Source organism: Porites lutea, chromosome 1 (genome assembly GCF_958299795.1).
Source record: "Porites lutea chromosome 1, jaPorLute2.1, whole genome shotgun sequence".
Lineage (NCBI taxonomy): Eukaryota > Metazoa > Cnidaria > Anthozoa > Scleractinia > Poritidae > Porites > Porites lutea.
This window is the reverse complement of record NC_133201.1, coordinates 13,929,595-13,955,139: the sequence shown is the minus strand read 5'-3', so window position 1 is coordinate 13,955,139 and position 25,545 is coordinate 13,929,595. Positions and strand designations below refer to the sequence as shown.

General features: G+C 37.9%; 2 protein-coding genes and 1 pseudogene across 3 annotated transcripts in view; 2 read left to right on the top strand and 1 right to left on the bottom strand.

The window, feature by feature from the left end:
* LOC140945680 (pleckstrin homology domain-containing family M member 2-like) overlaps positions 1–21,634 on the bottom strand; it is a 202,316-nt gene extending 180,682 nt beyond the window's left edge. The window contains exons 1-5 of one of the 2 annotated variants that reach the window (XM_073394713.1): positions 21,537–21,634; positions 17,571–17,664; positions 15,726–15,838; positions 8,645–8,754; positions 121–220 (exon numbers count right to left, since the gene is read on the bottom strand). In XM_073394713.1, coding sequence (XP_073250814.1) covers positions 121–220; positions 8,645–8,754; positions 15,726–15,838; positions 17,571–17,636 — 389 coding nt within the window. In that variant the 5' untranslated portion in view covers positions 17,637–17,664; positions 21,537–21,634. The remainder of the gene's footprint in view (positions 1–120; positions 221–8,644; positions 8,755–15,725; positions 15,839–17,570; positions 17,665–21,536) is intronic. The other variant, XM_073394721.1, reaches the window with a different exon arrangement.
* LOC140948728 (uncharacterized) lies at positions 11,131–14,683 on the top strand (annotated as a pseudogene).
* An 8-nt stretch (positions 21,635–21,642) lies between the features above and the next one.
* LOC140945695 (coiled-coil domain-containing protein 63-like) overlaps positions 21,643–25,545 on the top strand; it is a 45,422-nt gene continuing 41,519 nt past the window's right edge. Inside the window, exon 1 of the mRNA XM_073394731.1 lies at positions 21,643–21,797. The gene's annotated coding sequence lies outside the window, so the exon portion shown is untranslated. The remainder of the gene's footprint in view (positions 21,798–25,545) is intronic.

Sequence of the window (25,545 nt, the reverse complement as noted above, 5' to 3'; positions counted from 1 at the left end):
ATGGACTGAGGACTTGGCTTATAAGAGGTTTCTATAATTCCGTATGGCCCTTATGCTTGCTTAACAAGGAGTAGTTTAAATTGCACTATATGCAAAAAATGGTGATTCTACAATACCCACCTTGTATAAAATCTTCTGGCAAGCAACTGGTTGTCAACAAACAACCTAATGTAGCTCTCTAACAGGCCATCACTGAATGCTGTAAAAATCCACACACGACCTGACAATGCAATGAATGATACAATTATTTGATAAAAAAACATAATAATTTGGAAAACAGACTTTTCCAAAATCAATTACATTGACTGTGAAAAAAAACTGTTTTGCATCAATGGGCCACAGTAATCGTCTTCTTAAGCAAAGGGAGGGTGTACCCTAGGGAAAGACCAAACCAGGACACATCTTTTTTCTTGTTGTGACATCCTTATTTACAGTGCCATCTGGTTTCAACATTTATAAACCATCATTTTTCGAAATTTGCAATTTTAACATGATTAAATAGAGCTCATTAAGGACCTTCTTTTAAAAAAATTCCAGACAAAAATGTTTTTTCTGTGCGGACATACAGTGCAAAAGTTTTTTCTATGCTAATTACTTTAATTGATCATTACTGTTGAACCAAGCTAAATCATGGTCTACAAGTATAGTCTTCACTGTTTTTCCCTGGAATTTGGAAGTGAATGCCTCCAAAGAAGAAAAAAAAAGCTTGTCCATTTTCCTCCTCGACTCCAAGACAAAAGAAGACGACAAAATCGTTTTGCAAAGATCTACAGTGGGCTTCAAACTTAGCAGAGAGCGACAAGGGCTCCCTATACTACAATCAAGAAAAATGGTTAAAAGATGACAAAGCTCCCAAAAAACCCATTGAAACTACAGCGGAATCGAGTTTCATGAGTTTCCTAGCCAGCGGAGCAAGCTTTTTAGGTGGCGAGGCGGGCAAGCGAGCAACAGGTCCCGTGCCATAATATAAAAATCAGATGAAGGACTGTTTTGAAAGTCTATTGTAGAGGGAGAGAAGCTTCAAGGAAAACTCTAGGAAGCAGTTTGCTGCCAGTTTTTCCAGGGAATTAAGTGTCGAACTTTTAGAAAATGTATCAAGTAAAATTAGGCTTGGGTCAACTTGGCTTGTCCGGTGCGAAAATGAAAACTGCTCGTCGCAAATAACTGATGATGCTTTCCCGACAACAGAAAGGATCGAACAGAGCAGAGCCTTTGAAATACATTGTTCATCTGTTGTTGGGTTTCGTTTTTATAACCTTTTCCTGCTGTGTGGTTATTGTTGTCCCTTCTCTGGTAATAATCTACATTGACAGCTTTGGTGTTATAATCAGTTATAATCTCTTACGGGTAATATGCCACCAAGTATCTTTTTCCACTGTTTTCTTGAAATGAAAATCAGCGCAAGTTGAGGGTACTTTTTTATCTCCAAGTCGGCAACCTGTGAACCAATTTGGCTGAAATTTGGCCAAGTTACTGTCACATAGTTTTTCTAAAAATCTGTCTGCGAATTTTAATTTCTTTTTTCATTTTTGAGTTAGAGTATTTTTTCCACAGGTAGTGCTAATGATTTGCTATCCCTAACTTCAACTGCTTATAACAAAAGAACAAATGCACTTAACAAAAATCTGAGACACGTTTTTTAGTCAGAAGTCTTAAGAAACGAATGCGATCTTAATTGGCTTCTTCCGTTTATTTTTGGCTAGCCCGGACTTTATATTTATTTCTATTTTATTATTTTGCCACACAGAATAAATTACAAGAAGAATAAAATAGATAATAAATAGGTTAATTAATATTAAATTTAAAATGAGCATACAACTTGGAAAGAGTGACTGTGGCTTATTGTGCTAAGCTAGCAGGAAATGAATGGTTTATGGGGGTATTTATTAAAAGCAAAAGCACTAGCGCCGATCAACGCGAGGAGGGTGCTTGAGGGTGGATGATAACTTAAGTTTTAAGAAGGATTACAACAAATATTTGAAAGGTACTGGTATGTGCTGAAAGAAAAGACAAAGACTAGTATTAATGGAGTTTCATCCTTTTTGATTTACTACCGGGTTTTCTTTTTTTAATGAGTCTTTTGTACCTTGGACAAAATTATAAATGTCAACCAATTACTCATTGCCAATTGCATATTGTGCTGATGGTTTTGTTGAAGTTCCATCTCATAATGCTTCTGTCTCAATAAATTTTAGTGTGTCTGACAAGACACCACTTAATCTCTTTGATAATTCGTACACGTTTTCCTTCTTTAGGAGTTAACAACTATCAAAAATATGTTTGTGTTTTTTTTTTACAGTTTTTATTGAATTAAAGACAAGTTTTACAATGTTACTTAAGAATAGACATTAATTAAATGAATCAAATTATACAATTCCACTTAAAAAAAAAAAGAAAAGAAAAGAAAAAGGATAACAAAAACAACGAAAAATAGCTGCATTAGTTAGCTTCTCCCACTTTTGAAAATGAAAAAGAAGTTTATTTTTTCCCTGGGGATATGGAGCTCAATATTGAAGACACGTCTTAACCCTAGCAATAAAACCTCTAATTGAAGGTATGCTATTATGACATTTCCTACAGTAGATATAATATTTAGCTAATAACAAAATATGATTAATAAGAATATAGTCTTCTACAATATCAAATTTTCCAAAAATCACATCAGACTCATTAATAGTCTCAACATGAACATCATTATCTCTTAGCCAGGACAAGACATGCTTCCAAAACTCAGAAGATATCCTGCAGGAGAAGAGTAAATGCTCCACGGATTCCGCTGCTTCTTGACAGAAAGTGCAGTTTGGCGATTCTGCTACACCAATTCACGTTTACAAAGATTATACAATTTAAAATTTTGTCATGAAATTCCCTGATCTTTGTGTCCAAAGTGCAATGAAAGGCCAAAGTGTAAGCCTTTTCCCAATCAATATCTATATTTGAGTACTTGTTTGATAGTTTCTGTTTTGCGGTGGGCGCAATTTGCTTTTAAAGATTTGATAGATCTGTTTAGGAGAGATATCAAGGATTGGCAATACATTACATCATTAATCGGTGTGGGATTGGCTGATGTTACGTTCTTAGATGCTTTAATAAGTGAGCGCCATTCTGCGGGAATCAAATTGATACCGGTAATACTCATAAGATAAAATCTTTGTTCGGGGTTTGTAAGCGAAGAGAAGTCACACGAGAAGGAGTTGTTCGCAGAAATTAAATCCTTAATCTTCACGAAGCCTAAGTTTACAATATCTCTTCTGTACATCGATTTTTTGTCATAGCAAAGAAATTTGTTGTTCCAGATAATTTCGTTAATGATTTCCTCGTAACAACTTAGAGTCTTCCCATTAACCTCCGACCACGCATCAAAGCATTCCTTATAATATGCTGGTAGGTTGATTTTCAATTTAGAAGCTTGAAAGTTGCAGTGCAATACAAAACGTCCTCTGATTGGTAACAGAAGTTTGTCTAGGATTACTTTCCAAGGACTCTTTAAACATGTTATTCGTTTAGCGCAAATCATAGATTGAATGTCCAACATTTTGAGTCCACCCATTTCTATATCAGATATCAATGCAAGACGCTTCACTTTGTCTTTCCCATTCCAAATAAAGTTGTAGAGAACTGAGTTTGCCTCTTTAATTAGTTCTTTAGAGACTGGTATAACCGATGCTCTGAACATAAGCTTTGGGATTGCGAAAGTTTTGACTATCTGTATTCTTCCTAAAAGGGAGAGCCCTCTCCATTTCCATACATTGATTGATTCCTTTATATAATTTTTAAAGATTGACTAAAGTTAAGGTCGTTCCTTTGTCTATCATCATAACCAAAATATATCCCCAAGATTTTTATGATTTCACAAATACTATGAGTTGGGAAGTCATTCTCCTGTACGATATTATCTCATAGAGGCATGATTTCTGTTTTTTCATCATTCACCTTTAGGCCGGAACACTCTCCAAAAGAGTTGAGAATACGAAACAGATTTGTATAAGATGTTTTGTCTTTTAAGACACTGGTCATATCATCTGCAAATAGAGACAGTTTAATCATTTCTTCTCCAATTTTAAGCCCTTGTACATTGCAGTCCTGTCTTATTTTTATAGCTAGGGTCTCAAGTGCTAGTATGAAGAGGTAAGGGGAGAGTGGATCCCCCTGTCTGACACCTCTACCTAGTAGAAAAGGACCAGTCGTAAATCCATTGTTCATTAAACAGCTGGATGCATTTTTGTACAGAACACACATCCACTGAATAAAAGATGGGCCAAAATTAAATTTGTGTAATGTTCTGATTAGAAATCGAAAGTCTAGTGTATCGAAGGCTTTTTCAAAGTCAATTGCGATCATAAATCCTGACCAACTGTTCCGTTTGGTTTAATCTACAATATCATTAATCGTTCTAATTGCGTCAAATATGGACCTACCTTTTACAAATGCATTCTGACTTGGATGTATTATTTTTGGCAAGACCTTTTCCAGGCGCTTCGCTAAAACTTTAGAAATAATTTTCGCATTGACGTTGATTAGCGATATAGGCTGCCAATTTTCAATTACTCATTTATCTTTTCCTTTTTTCCAATTAATGTGATTATAGCCTGTTTTTGTGAGTTTGAAAGTTCTCCAAACTCATAAGAGTAATTATTGATGCAGTCTACTAGAGGTTTCCCAGTCAAAGACCAAAAAGCCACATAGAATTCTATTGTTAGTCCATCGTTCCCAGGCGTTTCATTTTTGGAAAGGATTGTAAAACATTAAAACATTCATTATATTCTATCCTTCCTTCACATACCCTTCGCAACTCTTCAGTCAAGGTAGGAACTTCCTTTAAGTCTTCTAGAAATGATGATGAATGACTATTATCCTCTTTGTAAAGATTGGAGTAAAAGAATTCTAATTCACTCATAATTGTTTTAGGGTCAACTGCTATTGTTCCGTTGCTTTTTAAAATTTTCCGCAAACAACTTTTATTTTTATTTGATTTTTCCAAATTCAAAAAATATTTGTTGTTCTTTTCACCTTTTTCGTACCATGTTGCATGGGAACGAACAATAGCTCCTTGAGTAACGTAATCATACAGTTGGTCGTATTCTGCCTGTAAGCATTCTAAATCTTCAACATTTTGTGTCAATTTTGGTACAGTTCTGTAATTTTTCTTCCAGTTCATTAAGTTTAGCTCTTCCGTTATCAAAACTATGTTGCAAGCAACAGTGTATCAACTTACTGTACTTTATTTATTTATTTCATTTTATTTATTTTATTTAGTGAACAGCAAAACTTAACTTTAATGGCTTCTCACCAATAAAAAATTATTATGCAAATGCATGAAACATTACAAACAAAAGGAGCAAACCTGAATGGGCCATTGCATCTCAAGCCATACTATTACATCTAACTTTTAATTAATGTATTTTTATTATATTCGAGCTCACACCAATAGGTGGCCTTGTTTCCCCAGAGCATCAGGCTATATCCTATACCCTTAGGTGTTTAAGATCCTTCTTAGGGCCTTAGTCGTTCCCAACAAACAAGCTTTCTGGAGCAATGCAATGATCCCAGGTGTTCCCAGCTTCCTGATACACATCCTTAGGCATTCACGCACAATCCCAAGATCTCCAATTACAATAAGGATGACAGATGCACTTCTCCAGTTCCAGACCTTTTGCACTTCCACTTTTAAGTCACCATAGTGGACGATCTATATCAGAAGAGTTAGTGTATACGTGTCCCACAGAGTTGTTGAAATCATCTCCACATCAGATGTTAAGGAGTGGCATCACATTCCTAGCACAATGAAAGAAGCTGATGATTGCACAAGAGGGAAGGAGATGCATGAACAGACTTTGAAATGTCAGTGGATCAGCGGTCCTGAATTCTTGATGTTACTGGAGGAGGGATGGCTGAGTTCCAAAGAGGACCTGCATGTTAACAAGAGTGAATTTGTCGTCAAGGCCCCAGTCCTCACTACGTCAACTTCCCCCGATAAATTGCAGTAGAATGGGAAAATATTCGTCTTGGAGAAGGCTAATTTGGCTGTACACTTAGTGGATGAGCTATAACTTCATTCTGCGGTGCAAAGCAAAGAGAGTAAGTCCACCTTTGGAGTGTTCAACCATGAATTTGAATGCTGATAATCTTAAAGAAGCTTTGTTGGCCTTGTGCAAAGACCAAATCAATCAACAAAAAGTATGAGGATCTTCAAGCAAATCGACGAATCTTCAAACAAGTACACTTTTTCCACCACAGCCAGCGCTCACAAAAGTAATTATCAGAGTCGGTGGTTGACTGGGTAAGGACTTGATTCCCCTTGAAGCAAAGCACCAAGTGACTCTTTCACCAAAGCATCTTTTGACAAGATTGTTGGTTTAAAACCTTCATGAGAAACATCTCCATGTAAGGAGGGAACACACACCAGCACTTGTGTGCCAGGAGTTCTGGATTCCAAGGGAAAAAATTGTTCACAAGAAAGATCATCAATGACTGTCTGAAATTCAAAACGAGACGTGCTACTCTTTCTACTCATTATAAAGTGTTTCTTGGCTGCTTTATTGTCTGATATGAAACGTTTAGTAAAAATCATTACAGCAAATATATTTACATTCGGTGGAGCTAAACGTAGTGGCAGTGACAGAGAATGTAAATACTTTCCTATTGGTATGAACGCATGCGAACCGCTATGGCGTTAATTGACTCCATTGTTATTAGGTATACAAGGTTTTGACAGTTGTAATTCATCTCAGCTCTCGAACTATCAACTTTTATTTTTACATCTTACTTTATTCATCTATCGATTGATTTTTTACCTTTAACCCCCAGAGGTTGTGCGACCGCATCGGTTGGGGAATACGTTCCTAATTTTTTTCCCATTGGGTTTTTAGGTTTTCCTATCAGGCGGCCCACATGAATAGTAAAGCCTGAGTGACTTTATTTAGGAATATTGGTATACCATTCTTTAGTTATGATGTACGTTGAACTTTGTATGTTATTTGGACGGCAATAAACACTCAGGCTCCATAGTTCGAGCTGCACACCCATTCCCGTCTCTTAGTTGTGGGCGCTTATTCGAGCTGGGCGCTTATTAAATTTTCACCATTTTCAGCAAGTGAAGTATATTTATTTTGTAACAAAACAATAAATGCTAATAACAAAACGCGAAGAAGTAACAAAGAAAGGTTTCTGTAAAATACTCTGAAGAAGACTCCGTCCTCAGGGAAGCCTCTTATTAGAATTTATTCACTCAAGTGGGTGGGGTGGGGTGAGTGCTTATTTGAGTTTGATTGGGAGCAGTAGGGGGTGGACGCTTATTCGAGGGTGGGCGCTTATTAACTTTTTCTGCCTTTAGGATGGGCGCTTATCCAAGGTGGGCGCTAACTCGAGGTTGGGCGCTTATTCGAATAAATACGGTAAATAGGAACTTCGATTTCCATGGGCTGATCAAAGAATGACATTTTCTATTTCTTCGGTAAAAAGTCGCTGGCAAGTGTGGTCAAAGTGCCGGCTGCCACCAGCCAGCTGCTATTTTGAACCCTGACAAGTGTAGAATGATCGCAAAAATCTTTGGAATTTCAGGTTAGATTGGATTAGTCAGTTTATACAGTCATGCTATATTTTAGGTGGGCAGGGAGATTGGGGGAAGGGGGTGCATTGTGGAAATGTCTCAGTTAACAATAATGCCAATGGTTTTTGTTTCAAAAGGCATACAATACACATATATCCTATACCTGCCAACTCTCACGCCTGCGGGTTGAAAACTTCGATCTCACGCCAGCTCACGCTTGTGGGCCAATTTCTCACGCCTGATCGAAAAATGTGAGTTGTTGCCGTCTTTCTTGACACAATTTCCAAAAAAATGTTAACTCAGACCCATGTAAGGAACGAAAACCATGTGTAAAATGAATAAATGACAATACCTTCCTCGCCATCTCTGATTTTGTGGATAAGCGTTTTCTCGATAACTTTGCCTTTGGCAGACTTCGGACGTCTTCGGAAGACTTCGGACTTCTTCGGGAATCTTCGGAAATGATCGTGTCGTCTCCAAAAATCCCAGCACTCCCAGGATAAAAATCTCACGCTTATATCTCAGAAAAAGTTTGCAGGAATAATATCCCTATCCTATTCCACAGGTTAGAGTAGCTATACGGCCAGGCTGGAAAAAGTTTAATTATAATCTAGACTTTTCAAAATATCAAACCATTGCATCGTGCAGTCAGCAGCCCAATGACCCCCCCGTCTGCCATGAAGGACTTGTCTAATGAAGTGCTTAATCTGCACACCATGAGAAAGATAGGAGACATCAATTCACCCTTTTGGATGACCCTATATGACAAAAGATCGCGCTTTTAATTACTTTTAATCCATGTTTACAATTATACTTATTTCTATTTAAATACGCATACAACAAAATTCTCCAAACACCTTGGTACAATATTTCGTAAGTATAACACTATGCTAGGGGAGGACTTTCAGATCAACGGCTCGAGGATGAGTGGCTGCAGCTCCTATAAAAATGTTCTGCAACTGGTATAGAATTAAATGGAACCAAAATTTGAAATATGTAGAATTGCACACATGCATTTGAGGTATCTTACTGAACTACTGTTGTAACATGACAGATGTTTGCAGAAGCAACATCACCTACAGTCTGATGATTTACCTTTATCCAAGTCACTTGTTACTTGAGGATGATTGACAATGTACTTCACTATTTCTGAGTGAGTAAGCTCTTTCACAAATGGCCAGTAACCAAATTCCACTCTCTCCAACCTGTAAGATAAGAGTCCTAAATATCATGACCACTAGTTTCATCATTTTTTCAAAAAGTATATTTTAAAATCATTAACAACTAAACATGTACATGAATTTGAGAGAAAAAAAAATATTTCTTTGTAATGGTGTACCAATCATTGATTATAATCAATCACTGATCAGGAACCTTAAGCAACTTGCAATAATCAAATAATGTAAAATGTTTGATTATCACAGAAAAATAAAAGTATTGTCGACAAAAATGAACATTAACACTGTGAATAAACAATTAGAATTTTCTAATAAAATATTATCATATGGCTACAATAGTATGAACGCTCTGATTTGCTGCTAAGCGGGCATTATTTCTTGTACTGGCCTGGTATTAATAGCTGGGCGTCCAAGGCATATACAATCTGTGTTTAAGTTGATAGTGGACATCCTTATGGACATTCAAGTAGTATAGAAAGTGACATCCTCGGAGACCCAGGGGCAGTCAGTCAGGTCGGGAGAAAGGGTGGGACGAAAGTTTTCTGGTACAGTTGAGAGAGCCCCTGTGTACCGACTCTTACTGAGCTATTTCCAAAAATTCAAGCAAATGCCGGCTCCTGATTGGGCACAAAAAATGCTTTGTATCATTGTGCCCAATCGATGAACAGTTTCTTCTGAGTTCTTTTCGTGAGTTTGTACACGACAGCTATTGTCTTGCCAGCAAGGGAAACTTTTATTTTCTACTTAATCCTAACCAGAAACGAAAAGGAACTACCGATGAGTCGAAAAAACGTTTGGGGTGCTATCAGCAGGGGCAATTCAATTTGCCCCGAGAATATTCTGTTTTTGACTCATCACAATATATCATAAGTAATAGGAAGTTTAAGATGCGGCCGCAATGAGAAAGTCAAATAAGCAATGGTTGGTTGTCTTTACATTAGGCTGTTAAGTAAGACTTAAGAGCTGCTAAGTTTTACTTAACCAAAAATTCGTGAGTGAAGGCCTAAGTAAATCTCAAGTAACTTTACTTTGCATCTCATTAAAGTCGGAAAGTTGAAACAATTCAAGAAAGTTTCAAGCGACTTGAAAACCATTAAGTGACTTGCGGTTACTTGGGGTTTCTTGAGCTTTGGGAAAGGTGAAACATGTCAATCAATCATAATTATGTTGCATGGGAAAATAGCCTTAAGTTAACCTGAAGTAACAAAGAATCGGTTTTGTGTGAAGCTTTATTTTACTTGAAGTAATTAAAATTCACTTGTCTTGAAATGTTTCTTAGCTTACTTAGGCTCTTGTGTGAAGACTACCAATAGCTTGACAAGGCAAAAAAAACTTTGCACGTGCATCACACCTTTTTGTACATTTCTTTGCCGTCAACTGCACGACTACCTGTGAAAATGCCTAATCAGTCATGTTTTGTGAAGGACGTAAACAAGCAATGACAAAATTCATTCTCTTCATGAACTTGGATATGGTTGATAGAAATTCAGCTCCAGAAGAGTTCGCTTGCATTTGACAAAGTAAGCGAGCTGGAATTATCACGATAGAAACTGAAAAAATGTGAATTCCTTTTTCCATGCAACGTTTTCGTGGTTGTCAGTCATTGTGGGATCTTTTAAAAACTCCCTAGTATTTACGCAAGACATGACAGATGCAAGCGTGAATACCTGTTGTAAGCTCAAGCTTGTATTTTTGGAAAAGTGTCTTTAGTTTTTGGGCAGACAGTATTTTGAAACCAGATGGGGATTTTATATCAAACTGAAAGTTTCCTGACTGCGTGCATTCTTTGGTGCATGAGCCAGACAAGCCCTGATGGAGACAACAGCCGTCGTGTACGAACTCACGAAAAGAACTCAGGAGAAACTGTTTGCCAATTGGGCACAATAATACAAAGCATTTTTTGTGCCCAATCAGGAGCCGGCATCTGCTGGAATTTTTGGAAATAGCTTGGTGAGAGTCGGTACCCAGGGGCTCTTTCACCCGTACTTGAAAACTTTCGTCCCACCCTTTCTCCCGACCAGACTGACTGCCCCTGGGTCTCCAAGGATGAGAAAGTGATAGTCCTGTTACAACCTGTCCCAAGCAGCCGAGTATAACCAGGCTGTGAACAGGACTGTCACTTCCTATACTATGCTGGCTGAGGCCAGCATGGGTGGTGTGGGCGATGTGGGCCGCAGTTCTCTGAACCGGTTTAAGCCAGCCTAAAATGGGTGGCGGCTCGCATTGGTCGGCTGCTTGGGACAGGCTGTGAACAGAACCACTACTTTCGATACTACACTTGTGAACCATCATTGTGGACAGCAGTCAAAAATCAAATCAAAATAAACAGCAACCTGAGTGAAACAGAAATTTCACTTCAATACATGGCCCCAAATGTAAAAGAATTTTCACTCTTTACAATCAATGGTACTGGCGATTTTTGGCACACCTTGGAATGTTGCTGCATCAAAAAAAGTCAGCCGGCACGAAGGGCTGCAAGCAGGCCAGCACAGTGAACAGTATTTTCGCATTGGATGCAGTAAAAGTGATAAGTTTTTTTTCAAATGTAGCAAGAGAAACAAATGTTTCAAAAACTGTAATGGAAAGGCATATGGTAAAGAAAAAAGCTGAGAGAAGCAGTTTAATAATGCAACAAGGAAAGGCAAAACAAAGGCTGACAGAGCCTACCAAACAGCTTGTAACAAAAGAGGAGGAAATAAAGATTACTAACCAAGCTATTAGTCACTTGGAAGAGGCTATGTGTTAAGGGAGAGACAATGAGGATGAAGTTGAGCCAAATGAGGATCATCCCTTGGAGTGGGAAGAATAAGGACATCAGCTGAAGGAAAAGGAAACATTGATATCGAAATGCAAAAAGAGAAAATTGCCAGAGAAATGATATTTAAAGTTCAGTTAGAAGAAAAGGACGTTGATTTGCTGGCTTTAGAGGATTATGACAGTGCATCTAATTAAGAGAATTTGGTTGTAAAGTATGAGTGTGACCCAAGATTCTCTCTTGAACCTCAACTACCAAAACAAGAACGAACAGCCAATTAGGTTGCCAACTGTCAGCAGGAGACTAAGCCACTGAACCCTAAAGCCGTCAAATTTCCTCTACAGTTGGGCATGAATTCAACACAGGTGGTTTTGTTGAGAGTTACAACACTTCAAGCAATGCAGGCGGTAAAATTTAATTGAAGTGGAGCAGACTTTTCAGTCTTTAGAAGAAGGATTCAAGACAACTTGGAAGATGGCTTATTAACTGATGTTCAGCAAATCGAATTTCTACCGAAGTTTGTGACAGGTGAAGCATATGATGTTGTAGCAAGATCTGCAGGGTGCCCATATAAAGATATTGTTGCAAATTTAGAAGATCGCTATGGCCAACCAGCTACGGTCACGGCTGCCTGCATTCAAGAGTTGACAGTGGGACCAAAACTGGGAAAAAGAGATTTCAAGGGTCTACGTAACTTTGCAGAACAACTCCAGTGTGCCATCAAGAGATTACAGGGGACTATGAACGCGAAGCAAGCACTACCGCAAGTATGAAGTTAATCACTGGCAGACTGCCCGTCTACTTGATCAACAAGTGGGCTGACATATTATCGTATTCCATTTAGAGAAAAGGGACAGAATCCAGGTCTGGAAGACCTTGCCAATTTTGTCTAACGACAAGCTGCGATTAAGAATGACCCAGGATTTGCAGGTGCTGTTGCGATGACAACCACCGAGAAAAGAGCAAACAGAAAGAAACCACCAAATGGAACAAATGACCCTTCAAATCCAAGGCGGACTTCATCCTTTGTAACTGATTTCACCGCAAAAGACACTGGAAGACTTGGAACAGGTGATAGACAGAGTAAGCCCCCAACGAGCATGCAGAACTGTTTGTGCTACTCAGGATCACTCAAACTGGCTTCATGCCTGAATTACAAAACAAAGATCTCCAAAGCCGCTGGGATATTGTCAAACATCATAGGTTGTGTCCTGTTTGTATGAGACCCTCACATCATGCATAGAGACAGGTGTGAATCCCAAAGGTTATGTCCATGTGGGAGTGACAAAACAACACCACAGACTTCTTCACAACCACCCAAGGAGGGACACTGCTGAAACCAACGGAAGGAATCAAACCTGTGAAGGAGGACAACAACCTCCCGGGAAAGACACCAATCCCAGAGAATGGTGAGCAGCCAAACTCTACTGAAGTTAGCAGCACAGTGCAGTATGCAACCGTGACAGAGCCAACCAAGAAGAAGACCATCCTGCTTCATGTCATACCTGTAAAAATCTCATCGTCAGATGTGAAGTCCATCACCACTTATGGATTGATAGACAATGGCTCAAGTGCAGTGCTTGACTTTCAGAAAAAAATCTTGGGACCAGCTGCCCCCAAATTTTCATTTTTGGTCGCCAGAACAAGTTACAAGTCGCCAAAAATTATTTTAAGAGTTAATGGAATACAACATATAAACTTAACATCTTTTACTTAGCCTTAACAGAAAAAGAATGCTTTAGACTTCCTTTGCACTTTCTTTCGAACGGTTTTTGATCGAGGCTCGATTACCAGCTGGTGTTCGGGAAAATGAGCCCACACTCAAGTGTAAATCTCCTCAAACAGGTATTCAAGCAATGGAATACACATTTAGATAAACAGACTTTAGGAATCACAAAAAAACCTATCTGGGTTATTAAAGAACAAAATCTGCAAACATTTGTGTTGCGTCCCATGTATTTGCATGTTCAGAAATGAACATCAGTGAAACTTGATCTATTTCGCTGCCTAGTGATGGAAAGTCTCCAGAAAGAGGAAATGTCGCTAATGTTTTCGCACAAAGAAGTTTATTTTGCGAGCAGTCTGTTTTGTTAGACAAACAGCATGACTTCAACGGTACTTCATTAGAAGTCAATAAAATACAGCAGAGTTTTATTTGGGTTGTCACGCTCAATTGAAATGTGCATAAAGTTATTTTCAGCAAGCTCAAGAAATAAGTGCCGTTCACTCTCAATTAGCTTTGGTTTTCATCAGACATAACCTGCTGTCGAGTCGGCAATCGAGATACATGTTTGACAGAAAGAAATTGATCGATGTGGTAAGAGTCATTCCCGGAGAAACACAGGACAACCTGTTGAGAACTGCAATCGATTTGCCCGAAAGTCGATAAGACTTCCGTTGAATTCATCACTTGTGATTTTCACAATCCTCTTTCGAGTAAAAGTCCAACGTTAGACAAACCAACTATTAGGTTGTAAAAACAATCCATTAGTGTTGGAAGAAATTGTTAAGGCGTCTAGACAAATCATTAGAGGGTCTGGACAAACCGTTAGAGTGTTTGGGCAAAATGGTAGAGCGTTACAAAAACTGTTAGCTATCCGTTAGTTTTGTAAAGGATAACACATTATCATTAACAACAACAACAACAACGTATTTATTTAAAGAAATATAAAGTTTACAATACTTCATGTCCTGCAAATAGCTACAATGCTAATCTAGGCAGGACAAGACTTTAACTAAAGGCGTTATTAAATTACATAAGAAAAAAGAAAAGAAGTGTATGTTAGTGTATGTTAGTGTATGTTTTCCTAAAGAAGAAAGTCACTATCTTGAGGGCCAGGTTGGTGACCAGGCATCAAATTTAGTTGCCACTGAGTAAAACCTGGTTGCATTGGCGACCCCACAGGTCGCAACATCAAGCTCTGAAGTGCAACCATGATCAGTTCCGACGTCGCCAAGGAACTTGACCTGAAAGGTCGGAAGGAGGTGGTGTCTGTTAGCACGCTTTTGCAGCAAGAAGATGAAGAGTTTGAAGTTGTGCAATTCAAGTTGCAGTCCGCTAGTGGACAAGGAGAAGTCATTACTGTTGAAGAAGGGCTTGTAACAGAGAAGATCAACATCACAGAGAACTGCCTTTCAGAAGATATTGACAGCAGATTACACTCACACCTAGTAGACATTGTAAGAGTATACTGTTCATAGCAGGACAGAAAGTGCTAACTTTGATTGTTACAGATGGATGCAAGTAAAATTTTCTTAAGTCACATGTGTCTTGAAACCTCTTGCTTTTACACACATCGCAACAGCAACCTAATATTTCTAAAAGCAGTTACAATTGTGAAAGCAAAGGGAAACAGTCATGATTATTATACCAAAGGTTTTTCTAAGACTATTAAATTCAATAAAAAGAGAATTTTAAATAAGAAACTTCATCTGCACTACAGCGTAAGTCACAAAAGCAAATTTCAAGACAAGTGCTTGTTTGTTTACTCTTTTCGGCAGAAATTTTTTGCCTAGAGCCGGTTACCAAAAGTTGCTCATTTCAAAAGCACAGAATGAGAAGGGAATTTTGTTGTGCGTTCACTGGAGGTTAGCACAGAGGCTATTCAATAAAGGATTTGGTTTGTACAATAGTTATATTTTAGGTACCTTTTGTTTTTAATACTTTAGTGTTATTCTGCATCAACTTGCACACTATTAAAGTGTGTCATCGATCACACTCAACTAAAAAAAAAAGAGTTAGCGTACTACCTACACCAAAAACAATACATTGCGTGTCCTTGATTGTTTCAGTAATAAAATATGAACACAAGGTGTGTTTTTGGACACACTAAGCCTGTTATGCTAGCATGTTGTCAGCATGTTATCACTGTTGTCCCTGAAATCGTATGGAAGGTCACAAATCAAGCAAATTTACATTTGGAACCCCATGACAACCAGATTTATTATGTGAACATTGATGGACTGTACGTCATCAGTGTGAAATTTCTGTCACTATTAAGGTGCACTGACAAGGGTATAGCTATGCTTAGATAAAACACAAATTCTGCAACATAGTAGGGCTTTAGGTAGTCTGGTAGGCAGGATCTGACATTGTGTCAGTATGAACACCAAACTTTCAAAGTATCTGGACAATTTAGGAAACCTGGCTATGGCAAACTGTCCAAGTATACGTCCAAGTTGGTAATCATTGACTATCTTTCACTAACTAACGATTCAAAAAATGCAAAATAATTATTTTTACCCATGAAGTAAAATGTTGTCAAGAAGATCCAACAGACACTGAACATGAATGTTGCTTTTAGTAATATGAATTGTGTCTTCACCATAGGAGGCTCCCTGCTGACTGATTTGTAACTGAAAAAAAAAACAAGTAAATGTATTGATGACTAATGACTCACGAGGGGTTATACCAGTAATACAAGGTGTGAGTACCACAAAAATCTGAAGTAATAAGTCAATAATTGGCTCCTGAAGCCAATCTGTGAAGAATTGCACCGTAAAACCTCTAACAGGAGTTAGAGTCAATTCTTTCTTGCCTTTAAAAAACTTACACTAACAATGTACAGAAGTCAGTGCATTTACATGTACAATAACATATAAGCACTGATGGTCAGTGCAAATTTCTGCATGCAAAAAATTAATGGTTATTGTTTTTTCCTCATGAAATATCATTCTTTTCTTGAAATCCTTTCCAGTGATGACTATTCAAAAATAGGCAGGTACAAAAGTCAGACCGGATCAACTCGGATCGCCTGTCTGGGTCGGATCAACTCGGATCGACTCGGATCAAATAAAAAAATAAAAATAAATAAAAGTGGACTCGGATCAACTCGGATCAACAAAAAAAAAATTTAATTAGCAAAAACTGAAAATTTAACCCATTTGGAGGGTAAAAAAGGCCAGATAATCCTTTTTTTTCTCAGTAGCTTTCAGCAGCCATTCTGTTTTACTAGTGCCAGTTCCTCTCGGATCATGTTATGAACTCGTTGTTACGTTACACGACGCACGCGTTCTGTTTCAAGGACACAGATATAGATGACCGAGAGGAAGGTAAAATCTCGACCATTTGCTTCATTCCAAGGAAGTCGTCTAGAATGTATATACTTGCTTATGTTTTAGTGTACTGAATTATTTACGAGAAAAGCATCAAAGGTCTGGTCTGTTGATCGCATTTAGATAGTTACCGAAGAGTCAGACTGAAGAGTGTTCTCATTCCTGTTTGTTTTTTCTGCAGGACTTCTGAAACTTGATTTTAATGATACACAAGTGAGCAGCACACGTACATTTCCAGTGAACATTTTAAATTTGGAAGGAGGAGAAACCATGCTTGCCCGGGACAAAGGAAATTTTCATGCCCCGGGCAAGAATCAAACTCGCGACCCTCCGGTTCAGTAGTTAGAACATCCGATATTTATAGTATTCAGAGGGTCGCAAGTTCGCGATTCTCGCCCAGGGTACGCAAAGTTTTGTTGTCCCAGGCGAGCATGGTTTCTCCTCCTTTCAAGTTAAAAATGTTCACTGGAAGTGTGTGTGTGCTGCTCACTGGTGTATCATTAAAATATTAATAACAATAAAAATAAAATTACTTTACGCAACCACGAGTTCGTGAGAAAAAAACAAATTGACGGGTGAAAGGTAAGTGACGCCGATTGATTTTATATGATCGATTTTATATGATCCGAGTTGATTTTTTTATGATCCGAGTTGATCCTAGTCCAATTTTATTTTATTTTTATTTTTTTATTCGATCCGAGTCGATCCGAGTTGATCTGACCCGGACTGGCGGTCCGAGTTGATCCTGTCCGACTTTTGTCCCTGCCTATTCAAACATCTGGGTTTCTTAAAACTCAAAACACAAACTTCATACTTCAGACTCAATTCTCACGTTTCAAAACTCAATTCATTTGTTCTTTGAAAGCAATAATCAAACTTATTTTTGTGTGGCACTGTATGGTGACTTCATGACTAATCTTTTTCACATTGAAACATGAAGCTTAGAAGATTTACAAAGATTGAGGGCTGTACAAATGTATGCGTATGCATGTAAACTCTAAGATTAGTACAAGAAAGCTATTAACCAACTTACTCCCTTTATTTGCTCTGCAATCTGATTAAGAATCTCATCCTTTAACTGACAACTCCTTGAAGACATCAGTGGCCATCAAGTCAAAACTCCTGTACTAAAACATAATATGACACACAAACTGTAAAAAACCGTGCTACAGTTGAGGCTCCTCTTTCACTCACCTGTGAAAGCTACAAACCCCCTCATAATTATTTAAAATGTAAGTGAGTGCATGACTATGATTGGTAATAACTGAGTTGTCGTTTTCTTTGTGTTTAAGCTTGTACAAGTGACCAATCAAAGATCTTATTTTCATAATAGTTAACACCTACTGCTGTAGTACAAAGTATATGTTTCAGATCAAAATTTAGTAATTCAGGTTAAATTTTTAATAACCGAGGTTGATTCTCAATTTCCTTTGTCTCCTAGCCCAGATTATTCTTGAATTAGACAGGAGACAAAGAAAAATGAGAATCAACCTAGGTTAAAAAATTTTAACCTGAATTATTTTAATTTTGACTTGTGATTGTGACTTGACTTTTGACTTGTGACTGAGGGCAAGATCACATGAGGACCTGTTCACACTGACGCCTTCTAATTAGACAAATAATTCCTAACTTGGGAGGACTACTGTAAGTAGTTTGTTAACCCTTTGGCTTCGAGTCAGATGGGTCACGTGACACTGCTTGGCTTTCTTTTTTGGGCGTTTCCTGACTTTTCACAGGAATCATTTGTTTTAATAAGAATTGGTTTATGCTTAAGGAGCGTATACTGAGTTATGGATGGACGTGGGAAGTTTGGACAGCACGAAAGAAACAACTATAGCTTCTTGATTGCTCTCCAGACTTTTCAAGTGCACCACATAGCCGGGAAAAACACTTTCTTATTGATTAACTGCAAAATTCTCGTGACGCGCAGCACAGAAAAACAAACACTTCTATTGGCTGGTTACAAACACGCCACAATAGTCTAGTTTGGAAGAAAATTCTTTTTTTAAAACTGTCAGTGAAAATGTGCTTACTTATTCGTTAATGATCAATGGAAACTAAGCAGAAACAAAGGTAAAATGTGACCCTTCACGGGAAAACTGGGCTTATAAATTTTCACGGTGAGGCTTAATTCATGCAACAACCGTGAAATGCAGTAAAATGATTGGAATCTCTGTGAAATTCCTCTGAATCGGCATGAACACAGCGTGAAATAAATCACTCTATCGTGAAGTATACCATGGCGTGAATATAATTTTTCACGCCATGTAAAGCTTCTGCGCGCCGTAAAAAAACTTCACGCTGTGAAAAAATTAAAATCACATCGTGAAAATACCGTCAGCTTTACTAGAAAACATTGATTTCTTTCTTACCAGACTGTCGATAACTTAATCACTACCAAAGTTTTGCAATGCAGAATTGCGTCTTTTGTTGCACGTAATAAGAGATGGCCTAAAAAAATGAAGAAAAATTTTCTCCCTTGTTATACTTTAGAAAAAAAGAATACAGCTGCTTTAGTTGTTGTCTGAAATGCAGTGTCGAAATGAATGACCGCAGCCACAGTCACTCCGTAGTCTGGGTGTGCCATGAAAACGATGCAAAACACCCACAATTTAGTATGTCAAAGACCAGTATTTTTTGAGATCACGCTGCGGGTTATGTATTAAAAAAAAAAGTCACATTCGTGTGAATTTTCTCAGTCTTGGCAAAGAAAAAAGCGAAAAATGTTCAAAATGTTAAGCTGTTCAAAAGAGAATCAGTCGTCTCTGTAGCCAAAGTAAAATCCAGAAGTTTTCGTCCAGATGTTTTCATTATCTTTTGGCCGCCATATTGATTTGTCATGGATGTACATACATTTCAAGTGGTGAAGAGCGAGGAAAAACAGCTGTATTTGTAGGTTTACCTCCAAGGGAAATAGCAAAAGGTTTGAGTTATTGGACGTTCGAATTATCACAGGTAAAATTACCTGGAAAACGACCTAAAATGAAACGAAAATTGGTTCGAGTTAGCACGAGGTTCAAATTAGCAAGGGTTTGAGTTATTGGGAGTCGACTGTACAACAATTTCATTGCGATATAAAACTGTCCCCTACAGCTGCGAAGACTTGATGACATTCGCACCGAAAAAGGTTCCTCGTTTACTTCCTGAATAATATTGCTCGTAAAGTTGTTTGCAATCTACATAAAAGTATAACCTGCCAGCAGAAGCCCTTGGATCTTAGGAAAGTGTTTTCGACTTCCAGGGCCTCCAAGCCGCAACTTTAACAAAATAAACACCACTGCATGGTTTCTCATATTTAAACTGATGCGGGATGAAATTTGTTGCAATACAACAAAAGAAATAACAAGAAGAAGAATGGGTCTATTAGGATTTCGATAAGTAAACAAAAAATGCTTTAAGCAGTCGTCTAAAGCAACCACTTAAGAAACATTTCGGTACCACAGTCTAACAAACAAACATCGTGATCAAGAAAATTTTAATCACAATAAGAAATAGGCACAAAAACACCAAAAACATTTCAAGGGTACCTGCCCGGTACTTGTCATAGAATTTCACGGGGTGAAATTATTCACTCCGATCAATTTCAGGCCGTGAATTGTTTCACGCCTTTGCTGCTCAATTACATGCAACACGTCAAGAGTGAAATGATTTTAAACTGGAGTGAACACGGCGTGAAAGTTTAAATTCACAGTGTGAAATTTTTATTTCACATGCCGTGAACGTGATTTTTTTTCACGCTTATGGTGAAAATTCATAAGCCTGGGTTTTCCTGTGGAGGGTCACAAATAGTCTTGAAGTCTACCTAAAGTTAACTCAGATGTTCGTAAGAAGACATAGAGTATGGTCTGGATTTGTTAAAAAGATGTTTATGTTTTGCTGGGCGAAATCCAGAAAACTTGTCTTTTCAATAGCGAAGACGACTGTCATACCCTTGGTCATTTCATTTGCAAACAATGTAAGAAGTCTTAACAGGTCATTAAGGCTTCTTGAGGAGACCATTCAGCCATTCAGTTTTTGTGAATAGTAAATTTATGTCTTCTTGTGTAATTTGTCTTGTTATTGCAAGAGAAATTTTCCTACCTCAGGCGGATTGATCGGTTATAACAAAAGTACATGATCGTTTTTGCTATTACTTTATAATTAACTTGTTTTCAAAACAAAAACACAAACGTCTAACAGACGGCACTTCATACAAATTGGATATTCCCCAACACAGACCAATTTGTGGTCTTTTTCCAGCTGAATGTTAGTCCTTACGGTAAACTTTTCAGACTTCCAACGACTCAAACATCTTCACCATGTTTGCTGTTGGTTTGAGTGGCTAGAAGCTCAATTCCAAAAATGCTAGAAAGTTCTTCATCACTGCCATCGATAGTTGGACACATAGTTGAGAAGAAGAGATGTAAGTCCGAGTTTCACAGGCACAGCTTTTAGATGTTTCAGCACTCAGCTTCCAGTCATGTTAAGGAAAACCCCTGTTTCTTTACAGCTTTTGCCATCTCTGCATAAACGTCTGCGTTTGGGCGGCTTTTGTCTACTTTACCTTGAATCCGACGGTTAAACCACGCAGTGATAAGAGCTCTGGCTTATCTCCACCGATCTCTTTTTTTGCAGGCATTTTTTGCAGCTTGCAAAAACAAAAGCGTTCAAAAGCCCTCACGCACGATTGGCTTGCGAAACTCTCAATGAGAGAAGGCTACTAACCTGGATCGCTTTCAGGACGTGTTTGCGTTCGCACTTAGTACGGAACAGTGTCCTGACGCGATCCAGGTTGGATCGATCCCAGATCGTTCACATTCAGCTCGTATAAAGACCAGATCGATCTGAAATCGATCTAGCCCCTAAGTGTGAACAGGGCCTTAAAATACCACCGACTGATGAAAAGTTACAAAATAGTACTGTATAAGAGGAGATATTAAAAGGACCGACATGCAACCAGAAATCTGATATCTGTATTCAGCTTAAGCACTTCGTAAACTAAACAAGATATTTTTCATACCATCAGCAGTATCCAGGAGTATAAAAAGAAGCTTGAAACGGAACTTTCGTTGTTTTGAGCACTGGCGAAGAACAAACGAGCGGATTGCCTGGTCACTCGTCCTCTGAGAAGAGAGACCCTGGGAACGAAGTTACTTGTGCCTCTGATACAACAGGTCAGCAAATTTCCATGACGACAAGAGAGGTTCGAACAAAATACATGTTCGGTGGAAACTGTCTTACAAGCTCCTTCTCGAAGTCTAATCGAAGTACTGGTAATTTGGTAAGTCAACTGTTGTTACAGTAATTTTATTCACTATCAACGAATATATTTTTTGCTGGTCACCTTTTTAGACGATGCTATGCCAGGCATCTGCAGAACCTGGACTGAAATTAAAGATTATCTGGGGTAGACTGCAGAATATACCGGCTGCCACTGTAATTCGAAGGGAGATAATTCACCATGGGCGTAGAGGGAGGGTGAGACGAGGTAAAAATTGTTGTGAATTACCCTAACCAGCACAGATTCCCTATCCCTAAACTAGACTTTTAGAAGACTTAAAGTTTAGGGATAGGGAATCTGTTAAAGCATTTCACAACGATGAAACCTTGTTTACCTCCCTCTACGCCCGTGCTGTATCCCTGATTATCTGTTGCTTAATTTGAGCCTTATTTAATGCTAATCCCTGCTTCCTTGGCTGCCTTGCTTTTCTCATTCATCCCTTAATCTGTTTCTCTCATGGTTACATGGAGAAGTCGCCCGAAGTTATGTCGGTCGAAATTTTAAGTTAAGTCGCCCGAAATTGTCATAAAGAGTGTATCTGGTAATCTCATTCTTTAAGCGGCAATAAGACGAAACAAGCCGGATAAATTTGTAATATAATTATCTCGTTCTTTAAGGTGGCTCAACCCAGTATTTTTGTACCTGTAGGTACATCTTTGAATCTCGTAGACTTAAACAGTTTTATCTTTATTGTAAAGCCATTATAACACATGAATTACACATACACTAAACTTTATTATGATATTATTTCTTGGGCAATCGGAATAAATATCACGTGACACTGACGTCACAATACAAATGTAGTTTTAGATCCTACAGTACAGCCTGAAAATAATGCACAGCGAGAACTCTTTTTGCATGCGTAAGCTGTCAACTTCTTGCAGCTTTTTGCTGGGTGCTTTAAATAAGTGTGCTTGAATCCTGCAAGACCGAGAACTTCTTTGCAGTTAGAAATCTAAATCGCAGGAAGTTCTTTGCAGTGGGATTGCAACAACTTTTTTAGTGTGGTAAAATCTATCAACCTGCAGAGAAGTCTTCAATTGGTGCATATTTTTACAAAATAAAACCACAGGAGTTTTTCTCCTTCAGTCGTTTTTACTTTCATAGATAAATTTCTCTGAAAATTTTGCAGACAAAATTATTGAACGGATCAGATCAAGGACAGGCGAGGCGTTACGCTCAGTGTTTGAATCGTTTACGTTATCCTTTGGTCGATTATTTTCATTTGCATCATCTCTATCTTTTTCTTATGATTTGTATCATTTCTAACAGTCTTTGCTTGTTTCAGTGGCCGTTTGAAGGAGTTTGACAAGGGCTGACAAACGATCATCAGTTCATCAGACATTTGCGAGATCGCAGACACGTGAAAATTTATTATGAACAAAATAACATAACTGTACCGCTTTCCATATCGCAGCAATTCATCGGTTATCTATACTTTAGGCACATACATGTAGTTTTGAACATTCAAAACCCTAAAACTGTTTCATCCTTGCTGGTACAATGACGGGAAAAAAATACGTAGATAATAAGTGTAAACAAAAGAGATAAGCTACAAATACCTTCATGGTTTTTTTAAAATACACACTGCACCTTATTTTGCTAAATCAGAATCGTTGAATTTTGAAATGGTATATATAAAATTATCTTGTGCAAAGGTAACCTTTTAAGTGAGGAAATGTGTACAATTTTGGTGAAAATAAGCAACGCTTCAAAAAAATAAGAAGAAACGATCGTAGTACATTTCGCAAAAGAGCAATGTAATTTGAGACCGCATGTGCAACTTTGTCCAATTTTAGTGCTGTTGGAAAAAACATACTAAAGTAAAGTAAGAAATATTTTCACTAAAGGCTACATGTCATTTTCAAGTTACTACCATAAAGTAATGAATAATTGCCATGTTTTCTTTGGAATTGTGATATCCATTGTGGCAGAAATTTAATGCCTAATCTGCAATTTGTTTTGCCTAAACAAGGCATTGTACTACAATAAGTTGGAAACTATAGATCATTTTGTTAAACAAACGCGTCACACACTTTATCTTAAACTTTATCTTGGAAATGCTGAACAACTGAAGTGTTCACTTTGCCGAAAAAGCAGAGAAAGCTGTTCGCTTTCTCAGGCATTAACTTTTTACGTGTGTCCTTGCATGATTATTGTCATAAATTATGTAATTATGACGTCACAATGTGCGCAATGTACTTCTAAGATTCACACAATAAAGAAAACAGGTATCTTGACCATTGTGATACTATGTGACGTTACAATAATTGTAACAATTATCTTTTGCTGCCGCAGAGTCAGATCAGCTGGATAAATTCAACGCTACAAAATTAATGATGTTGTAATAAAAAGGTGAAGAATGTCCACAAACTTGCAGTGAACATTTTTGACTTCGTGTGTTTCAATGTTCTTGTGGGTTAAAACTACAAAAATACGGCATTTTTGCTTCTTGCGGTGGCTTGCGTGTTCTTGCAGCGCAGCAACTTCTTGTGCCACTTCTTGTACGTGCATTATTTTTAGTCCAATGGACTAGTGAGGTTCTTCAGTTGTACTTGAACATTGCTAACTGATTGCTGCAGGGTTAACGTTGGCAGAAAGTTTTGAAGTAGATGGCTGAGTTGTCAAAGTAATAATTATTAGTGGCCAGTCCAGGGATATTTTATTTAAAAAATGCCATCCGTAAAGAAATGCCAAGCAGAGTAGCAGGCTGATACTAACCAAGTAGACAGCGATTTTCACTGGCAGTTGGCTACTTTTGACAACCCTGATGCTGCGACACTGTCATTCTAGGATGACATACTTAAGACACAGTTCCACCTACAGACGTTTGACTAAACTTGAGCTTGTTGCTGTTTGAACTGGTCCTAAATGTACTGATGGTGTAGTATTTCTGTCTTCATTGGTGGGGGAATTAGCTTATGGGGGCACTAAATCAAGTTGAGTAACACTCATTGTCTCAATTATTAGCTGCCTTTACCAGTACAAAGGCATTTCTGGCTCCTGTATGTACACCTCACTCTCATTTGCCCGCAGTACCCTTGCAGAATAACTCTTGGAATTCCTATGAATTCCCAGTTTAAAAAGTTCTGGTTCTAAATTCCTAGAAATTCCCAGAAATTCCAAGTGCTTTAGACTTGGGATTCCTAGGAATTCCAACCTACAAAGTGCACAAAATTCTTAGAAATTCCCAGAAGTCCCTAACAATTCCTAAGAATTCTTTGGAATTCCCAGGAATTCCTAGGATTTCTAGGAGTTTACAGGTTTTACATCATGTCATCAATCAACATCCAATGCATAAAGTATATGCAAATTTAATGATTGATTATCAACTGGAAAAAGCATGAAAATTACATTTAAACAAGTTTATGAGAATAACGATTGTTCAAAATCACATCTTATGGTACAATTGGTTTGTTTTTAAAAAATTGAATACAAGAATTAAAGTCCTGAGGTATCAATTGTTCTTGAATCAGTATTGAAAAATTATTTTGGTACGCATTTGTAACTGGAACATACAGGAACACAATCTTGATTGAATTAATTTTGCAATGGGAACATATATGTAAAAAAAGAAAAGGTCAGGCCAACTTGCTTCAAGCAAGCTTATCTGCTAAGCCCTTATTTAGCCGCTCTCATCTCAAGACGTCTCCTAATCAAGTGAGTACACGATGAAGTGTTAACCAATTGTGTTTTATGACGTAAATTTAAGAGAAAACTTTTGAATTTGTTAACCAATAGTTTATAG